At 58.4% G+C, this 9413-nt stretch overlaps 1 protein-coding gene across 1 annotated transcript; it reads right to left on the reverse strand.

Annotated features, from left to right (window-relative positions):
• Window positions 1-1224: 1224 nt before the first annotated feature.
• Window positions 1225-8986, reverse strand: DIRAS1 (DIRAS family GTPase 1). The gene is made up of 2 exons (XM_049876337.1): window positions 8922-8986; window positions 1225-5276 (listed from the first exon to the last, which is right to left on the reverse strand). The coding sequence occupies exon 2, from the start codon at window positions 5215-5217 to the stop codon at window positions 4621-4623; it is 597 nt and encodes a 198-aa protein (XP_049732294.1). The 5' UTR covers window positions 5218-5276; window positions 8922-8986; the 3' UTR covers window positions 1225-4620.
• Window positions 8987-9413: the final 427 nt, after the last annotated feature.

The raw sequence follows: 9413 nt of genomic DNA on the forward strand, positions 1-9413 counted from the left end.
AAAGGCACTGGCCTTTGTGTCGGTCATCGCTGTGTCCCCAGCTTCCGGAGGGGCCAGATGCACTCCTGGTGCCTATTACATGCTGGATGAACGAATAACGAATGAACAAGTGAATAACCCAAACCCAAGAACAGATGGTGAAAAATGAGCTAGTGAACTAATGAACAAATGATAAGCGAATGAAGGAAAATTGAGTAAATAAATGAACAAATGAATGAAACTGAATAAATAAATGAACAAATGAATGAAACTGAATAAATAAATGAACAAATGAATGGGTAAATGAAAAATGAATGAACTAATGAATGCATGAGAAATGAATGAGATTAATGAAAATGAATGAATGAATGTTGTTTTAGGTTTTCTTCCTCAGTCTGTCCCCCAATTAGGTCTTTAGGCCTTATCCCTAACTCTGAGACCTCTGCCCTGGCCCTCCTGGTCTGGGTGGGTGGGGTGGAGGCTGGGGTGGCAGATGAGACCCCCCCCCAAGTACACTGGGTCAGGTACCCAGGGCACGGGAGGGGTGGAGACAAGGAGGAAGCTGCACCCCCTACACACACTCCCTCCTGGCCCCTCTGCTGGGCCCTGCAGGGAGACTGCCCAAGTTCACAATAAGTCCAGCTGGGAGGGCGCCCCCAAGTAACATGTGTGGAGTGAACAGGGACACTGAGGCTCAGAAGAGGAGCCTTGGCCAAAGCCATGGGAGCTAATGCCAAACAGAGACCAGTTTGAAGCCTCAGAGCCCAGACTGCTACAGTCTTACCTCAGGTCCCTGCTGCTCCCCTTCTCTTCTCTCCCTTCTCCTCCTCTTACCCTCTCATTCCTCACCTCCTCCTCTCTCACCTTTCCACCTCTCACTTCCCATCCTTCACCTCCTCCATCCTCACCCTCATCCCTCACTTCCTGCATCACCTCCTCCATCCTCACCCTCATCCCTCACTTCCTGCATCACCTCCTCCATCCTCACCCCCCTTCACTTCCTGCATCATCACCTCCTCCATCCTCACCCCATCCCTCACTTCCGGTATCATCAGCTCCTTCATCCTCACTTCCTGCACCCCTCACTTCCTCATCTCTCCTCTCCTCCTCACTCTCCCTCCGTCCCTCATCTCCCCCTCCTCCCACCCCTCATTCTTTGCAGGTGGCATTGTGGTCCCCATCCCCCACTCCAAAGAAAGGGCACTGGGCTGGCCAGGCTGCAGGATCCATTTCTTTATTGCAGGAAGACTACTTCTACAGCGAATGCTACACGGACCCCACGGCAGGGGCAGGGGCACCCACATGCGGGGGAAGAGGGTGGGGGCGGGGGCACAGCAAGCAGGCCTGGAGCAGACCCAGCACCAGGTGTGCCCAGGTGAAAGGGCTGCAGCTGGATGGGCCCTGCCCCTCCTGTTGTGAAACCCCCCCTCCCAGGGGCAGGCCAGGGCCTGGGACTGGAGAGACCTGGAGGCAGATGGGCCCCAGGGAGATTGTGCTATCAGGGTGTGTCCCTGAGAAAGGGCTGCAGACCCCTGCCCAGCCCCACCCTCTCCAGCACCTTCAAGGCCCAGGAACCTCTCTCAGGGTGGGGAGGGGGCAGCCCCAGCTGCTGGAGAGCTGTGGACCAGCCAAAGGTTAGGGGGCTCAGTTATGCACAGACAGGACACTCCTGTTTCCTCAGTGGGCTCCGCCATGACTGGGCAGTCACACTCACACACGCACACACACTCCCTCTCTCTCTTACAGTAAATATCTGCTGAATCAACAGTCACACAAACACCGAGAAAAGGAAACATACCGTTCCCCAGACACACAGTTCCTCTTACCTATATACAGTGTCGGGGGTCACATGACTACACAGCCACGCAGTCACACACACCATCACTGTCCCCTGTGTGCGACCGAGCACACACACACAGCTTTCTCACATACACTGTCACACCCAAGAAGATCACAACCTCATCCTGCTAGGAGACTCTGTCCCTTGCTGGCTTGGAAGAAGCCGGCTGCCATGTTATGAGCTGCCACATGGAGGGGGCTACATGGCAGGGAACTGAGGTCGGACTCCAGCCAACAGCCAGCGAGGAACTGGGGTCCTCAGACTTGCAACCGCAAGGAACTAAATGCCGCCAACAACCACTTGAGCTTGGAGGTGGATTCCACCCGAGTCAGCCCTTCAGATGAGAAGTCAGCTCGGCAAATATTTTGATTGTAGCTTTGTGAAGCCCCGTGTGGGTGACCCAGCTCAGCCACGCCCAGACTCCTGACCCACAAAAACTGTAAGATCTTGGCCCACGTGACTAAGTTGGCAGCAATTTGTTACACAGCAAGAGCTGACTGATACAGGTTTCCAGCCAAGAGCCACCACACCAGAGTCAGACGGACACGTTGTTCCTCAGGCACTCAGAACAAACAGATGCTCTCAAAAGAAGCATGTCATCTGCTCTCAAAAGCAAACACAGCCATGTACAGTCACTCACACAGGCACAAAGATTCACACCGACACATCACACACGTGCAGTCCCATGGACAATCACACACATGCACTCACACTACCCCCCACATATCTCTGACAGCCATTGTTACCTGCACAGACTGTCACCAATATGTACCACACCAAAGGCAGTCTCTCACACAGATACACAGACGGACACAAGTATACGGACAGACACACAGACATATACATAACATACATACGTATGCACACAGAGATATGAGCACACACGCATACACAGACACACACATACGCTGCTCATGCTGACATGCATATACACACAGACACAGGTATGAAAACAGACACATGCATATACACAGATATCCACAGAGACACAAGTACACACATGCATAAACTACACACACGTACACAGACACACACACACACAAGGACACAATTCCACACATGTGCACACAGACATAAGCACACACACACAGGCACACACAGACACATACGTATGCTACATACACAGACACACAGGCACACACACAGACATATACAAGCACAGGGACACCAAACCCAAAAAAACCCAAACCCACTGCCGTCACATCGATCCAACTCAAAAGTGGCCCAATAGGACAGAGCAGAACTGCCCCACGGGGTTTCTAAAGCTGCAATCTTTACAGAAGCAGACTGCCACATCTTTCTTCTATGGAGCGGCTGGTGGATTCGAACCACCGACCTTTCAGTTAGCAGTCGAGTGCTTAACCACTGCGCCACCAGGGCTCCTTACAGAGACGCAAGTGCGTGCAGACACACGGACACACACATACGCACAAAGCTGCAAGTACACACACACACACACACACTTAAATACAAGTCACCCGCCCCTGAACAGACCAAGTCACACAAATTCACTGTCCTATATTCGCTCCCCCGAGGCCTTCAAGTAGTCAGCCACAGTACACACACACGTGTGTGGTTATCCAGACATTCTCACAGAAACACCTAGAACCTCCGGTGGCAGAAACACTGCAGTTCTAGAACACACCACACTGGCTCCCCAAAGGCACCTCAGGATGGAAGCACCCAGGGTGGGGGGAGCAGGCCAGGCAGACTTCTTCCTGGAGCCCCTTGGATGCCGCAGGTGCTGGTCCATCACCTGCCCTGATGGGGGCTTCGCTGGTGTCTCAGGCAGGGCCGTGGGCACCCCCTCCCCAGCACCCTAGAACTCTCAAGTGGGGTCAGCGATAATGCCTTGTGCCAACATCTGTCTCAGCCCAAGAGGTGTTCAAGGAGAGGGTTGGGCCCCCAGGGCGGGTGGCGGTGTCAGGGAGCCCCCTCTTGCTCACATGCCTGGGTCCTCCCATGCCTCCCTGAGAGTCCTCGGAGTTGCGCCATGACTGTCCACCAGCCCGGGGCCCTCTGCCTCCTCCCCAGGCTGGTGGGGCCCTGCTGCACGCCCTGTTGTTATTGCCTGGTGGCCTGCAGACCGCTCCCCAGCTGTGAGGACAGGAGCAAGAGGGCGGCCCGGGACCTGAGGCGGGGGGGCACAGGCCAGAGGTCACAAGGGACAGGGAACAGAGGTGGGGGGGGTGTGAAACACCATATAGGAGAGAGAAAAAAATCTGAGGTTGCTGTGCCTTTCAGCTCCGCGACCCCCCAAAAGTCACAGTGATCAGATGTGGGGGGTGGGGTACAGGTCTGGCTGGAGGGACACCAAAGGGGAGGAGACAGAGATGGCGAGCGTGAGGCCTGCTCCGGTCCCTACAGGGCCACACTCCGAGTCACGTTCTGATTTGCTGGGTGCCGGCTGAGTCCATTCTTAGCTCACAACGCCATAGGGTTTCCTAGGCTGTGATCTTTAGGGAAGCAGATTGCCAGGTCTTTCTCCCTCAGAGCTGCCAGGTGGGTTCGAACCTGCAGACTTTTCGGTTGGCAGCCGAGTGCTTAACCACCACGCCAACCAGGGCTCCTCTGAGTCACATCCTGACTCCCCGTTTTCCCATCTGCAGAACAAGGGGGGGCCGCCTCCAGCACTTCGCTTTTGGGGGGTACAGACAGAACACAGGGAAAGGCAAGAGGGGGAGGAAGAAGGAGCCTCGGTTTCCCCAGCTGCCTGCAAAGCTGGCCGAGGCTGGGAGGAAGGGAAAGAGGGGTGAGAAGTGAGGGGCGCGTCGGGGCCGGCGGTGGGCAGGCGACGGCGGTCACATGAGGACGCATTTGCCCTTGATGCGATCTGTCCTCTTCTGCTTACTGGAACGCTTGCCGTCGATGCTGAGGCTCACGTTGCGCCGCGTCTCCAGGGTGAGCAGCTCCTGGAAGAGCTCCTTGACATTGTAGTTCATCTTGGCAGAGGTCTCCATGAAGGCACACTTCCACTCCTGCGCCACGGCCTGCGCCTCCCGCGTCTCCACCTCCCGCTGCGTCTCGTCACACTTGTTGCCCACCAGCATGACGGGGATGTCCTCCACGCTGCCCTTGATCTGCACGATGAGCTTGTAGATGGGGCCCAGCTCCTCCAACGACTGCTTGCTGGTCACTGAGAACACCAGGATGAAGGCGTGGCCCTTGGAGATGGACAGGCGCTGCATGGCTGGGAACTGGTGGCTGCCCGTGGTGTCGGTGATCTGCAGGGTGCACACGCTCTTGTCACAGCTGATCACCTGCCGGTATGTGTCCTCGATGGTGGGGATGTAGGTGTCCCGGAAGGTGCCCTTCACGAAGCGCAGCACCAGTGAGCTCTTCCCCACGCCGCCCGCCCCAAACACCACCACACGGTAGTCGTTGCTTTGCTCCGGCATCTTCCACGGGTCCCAGGGGGCGCAGGGCTGGGGCCAGCTGCTAGAACCCCAGACCGACCCTGCACAGAGAGGAATGTCAGAGCAAAAGGCCACACAGCCAGGGGCGGGGACAGATAGGGGCCTAGGAGGTAGCAGGGAGGGCTTCTCGGAGGAGGTGGTGTTTACAGGGAGGATGGAAAGGCCCTTTCGGCAGGCATTGCTGACTTGGCAAATCTGCCCTGCCCAGCATGCGGGTAGACTCAGAGCCAGCCCCTTTTCTTGCTCTCCCCTAAAAAGCTGGGGCCTTGGCTTGAATACTCCTGAAGGACTCGGGGCTGGAGGAGGCGTGAGAGATGCCAACAGAGCAAATAACCTCTTAACTCGCCTTAACTCCTTCCCCACCCAGGCTGTGCCCCCTCTTCCACCCTTTCTGAGGGCGGCTATAGGCTTCTGGGAGCCAGCGGGCCTGGCTCTGGTCCCCATCTGACTGGCTCTGTGACCTGGGCAAGCTGCCTGGCTGCCCGAGCCTAGGTTTCTTCGTCTGTACAATGGAATCCTGCACCCATCTTCCAAGGAGTGTCAGAAAGGTGGATGAAATGTTGTGAAGTCTCCAGCCACCCCCAGCTCCTTGCTCCTCCTGCAGCCAAAACCAAAACCAAACCCCATGTGAGAGAGTAGAACAGCTCCATAGGGTTTTCTTGGCTGTCATCTTACAGAGGCAGATAGCCAGGTATTTTCTGCGACCCCACTGGGTGGGTTCAAACTGCCAGCCTTTCAGTTAGAAGTCAAGTGCACGCTGCACCACCGAGGGACCTGTTCTATGAGGTTGTTGTTAGGTGCCATCAAGTTGATTCCGACTCATAGAGACCCCACGTGATAGAGTAAAATCTGCCCCATAGGATTGTCTCGGCTGTAATGTTTGCAACAATGTGCTCAAGCATAGAAAGGACTGTGAGGAGGGCAGGCCCAGGCAGTATTTCGTTCTGTTGTTCATAGGGTCTACATGAGTTGGAACGAAATCAACGGCACCTAACAACAACAAAAACGACAACCTCTATGGCAGCAGATCAGTAGGACCTTCTTCTGTGGCACTGGTGGTCGGGTTCGAAACACCGACCTTTTGGTTAGTAGCCAAGGGCAAACTGTTTGTGCTACTCAGAGACCTCAGCCAGAGGGTCTTAAGCCTTGCTATAGCAATGCAGAGGGGGATCACTGAAAATGCAATTCCAGGGCCTCGGCCCCACGCAGAAGGGGGCAGGTGTCTTGCGGTGTTAGGTCTAGAAATTTGCATTTTAAAGTCACGCTGCCCTTCCTCCAAATATGACTCTGATGCTGGGGTCCAAGAAACACAATTTGGAGACATGTGATGCCTGGAATCAGGAAATTGCCACCCCTACCGAGAAGGAGAAAACAAAAATGAAAAATAAATAGAAATCCTGGTTCTCTAAGCTCTGCCCCAGTGCCTGGTCTGGCAAGTCCTGGGTCCCCTGCCCCCCTCTTCAGGTCTAGTGCACCTGTAGGAACAGAACTCCCTGGGGGCAGGACCCTCCTCTTATCATCTCTCCTCTCTCCTGGGCTCAGAAAGGGCTAGTGGCCGAGGCAGGTCACACAGCACAGAGGTTCCTGAAAGGATGAATGCCGGGGAAGAGCTTTGGGCGGCAGGAGGGTTAAGACATGGTGGTCTCCAGAGGGAGATAGGAGACTCAAGTCTGTACCTGCCTTGGCCTCCACCTTTGTCTACACACCTTGGACAAGTTATTTCCCTCAGGCATGTGTGTGAACCTGAAAGTGGGGGGAGAGGGTTGCTCCAGAGTTGGCCAAAGCCCGATGGTGTGCACCTGGTGGCGTGAGCCAGAACGAGGAAAATTCGTGTCCCTAGGCCTCAGTTTTCTCATCCATGAATCGGGAGCAATGGTAGCACCTACTTCACAGGGTTGCTGGGACAAAGCCCTCAGGACAGTGCCCAGCACTCAGGGAGTCCTTGGTGAAGACCAAACCCGTCGCCGTTGAGTCACCCCCAACCCACCGTGACCTCACGTGTGTCAGAGTAGAACTGTGCTCCAGAGGGTTTTCAATGGCGATTTTTCAGAAGTAGCTCCCCAGGCCTTTCTTCTGGAGGTGACTCTGGGCAGACTCGAACCTCCAACCTTCCAGTTAGCAGCTGAGCGAGTTTACCACGTGCACCACCCAAGGACTCCTCAGTAAAGATGGACAAAAAATTATCATCACAGTGACAAGGGCCCAGGGTGCCAAGCGCTGGGCTGGTACTTGGATGTGAAGGCACGGGTTTGAGCTGTCAAAGTTCCAGGCGTTTGGAAAAGAAATCTAACAAGGCCCCAGCCCGCATCTCCCCGTCTTCTGACATGCCTGGAGGAGTCCTCAGAGCTATTACAAACACTAACGCACTGAACTGGCTGTAAAGCAAGGCAGCTGCGTGAAGAGCAATGGTTAGCATTGCAGGGAGGCTGGAGAGGGGTCCAGGGTCCTAGCTCTGCAGTCCTAGGCCTTCTCTGGGTGCCCAGCCAGACCCTGCCATGTCTGGACTGGGGACCTCCTGTGGCCTTGCCTAGCTCTGGCCCGTTCCTGTTGCCTACCCGACCCATGGCAGGGCTCTGGCCCCTGTCAGCACCGGTGTCCTCCTGGGGGTCCCCCGCTGGGGCCTGGGAGGCTGGGATCCCTGACTAGGAGCACCCCTCAGGAAACCCCAAATTGAAGGCAGGCCCCAATACTGAAACCCCAGCCCAACTTCATGAGAGGCCGGGTGGGGGAGGGGGTCCTGGGCACTGAGGGGGAGGGACTGGCTCAAGGTCAAGGAGTGGGAGGGGGCAGAGCCTGCAGGATATGAACCTGGCTCTGGTGGCCTGGGGTCTTTTCCTGTGGCTGGCGCCCCTCCCCCGCAGACTTCCAGGCCCCTCCCCTGGGTCACCAGAGTCCAGCCTCGGCTGGGCACAGGGATGTTGGAGCAAGCTCAGGTGCCAGACAGCCGGACAGCTCTGACCCGGGGAACAGCCTGGGGTTGCTGACCTCCCTGCCTAACAACGAGAGAGGGGCAGGCATGGGAGGACTTAAGCCTGTGTGCAGAGGGGGGAGGCCACCCAGAGCCCCCCAACTAGGGGGTTGCTGGTGGAAGGGGCCCTGACCCAGGGGACCAACCCCGAGAAGGGCAGCTCACAGTGGACAGAAAGGCTGTCCAGGGTCCAACTCCCACTGGGGGGGGGGGTTTCAGATGGAGGGGGGCGGAGCAGGGGGTCCTGACGGAGGAGGGGGTGGTCAGGCCCAGGCCTGGCTTGGCAGAGGGGCGATACTAACTCCCATGGGGGGTGGGTAAGCGGGTGTGTGGAGGGGGGAGGCCGCTCAGGGCTCCCCGACTGGGGGGGGTTCCAGATGGAGGGGCCCTGAACCGGAGAGGGGTGGCTAGGGGGCCAGAGAGGGGCGGAACAGGAGTCCTGATGGAGGAGGGGGTGGTCTGGCCCAGGCCCTGGCTTGGCAGAGGGGGCCACGCTAACACGTGGGGGCGGTAGGGTGAAGTGGGCGTGCAGAGGAGGCCCACTCAGGGGGTCCCGATGGATGGGAGAAGGAGGACCCGGCCCCGGGGCCCGGCGAGGGTAGGACTGGGACAAAGGAAGGTCCGCGGAGACGAGGAAGGGGCGCTGCGGGCCTCGCCGGGTGGGTGGGGTGCCCGGCACCCCCCGCCCCCCAAACCCCGGCCTCGGCCCGCGTCCTACCTGGGCCGCGTCCCTGCGGCGCCGCCGCGGCTGCTGGTCTCCCGTCCGGTCCTCTGGGCGCCGCCGCCCCCCGCCTCCGTCGCCCGAGCCGAGACCGAGCCGCCGCAGTCGTGCCCGCGCCGTCCCCGCCCGCCGGGCGCCGCGCTCCGCCCCTCCCCGGGGACCCGCGCCCACGGGGCCAGACGCGCGCGGGGAGGGGGGACGCCGCGGCCAAGGTCACCCTCGGCCCCGCCCGCCCCCGGCCCGGACCCAGGCCCCGCCCTCGCCCCCCCCCCGCCCGGACCCCGCCCCGCGCCCCTCGCCCGTGTCCCGGCCCAGGCCCGGACCCGCGCCCCACCTAGCGCCACCACCCGGACCCTGCGGGGAGGGAAGGGGGTCGCAAGGCAAGAGGCCCCTCACGTGGCCGGGTGCGCGGCGCGCGTGGACCCCAGGGGGTGGCATGTGGGAGCCCTGCTTCCTGGGAGCCCAGAGTGGGTACTGACTTGTTCCAGG

Source organism: Elephas maximus, chromosome 3 (genome assembly GCF_024166365.1).
Source record: "Elephas maximus indicus isolate mEleMax1 chromosome 3, mEleMax1 primary haplotype, whole genome shotgun sequence".
In the NCBI taxonomy this organism is placed as follows: Eukaryota; Metazoa; Chordata; class Mammalia; order Proboscidea; family Elephantidae; genus Elephas; species Elephas maximus.

Excerpts from the sequence above, each read along its gene's own strand:
- DIRAS1 (XM_049876337.1), bottom strand. The coding sequence starts at position 5,217 with ATGCCGGAGCAAAGCAACGACTACCGTGTGGTGGTGTTTGGGGCGGGC.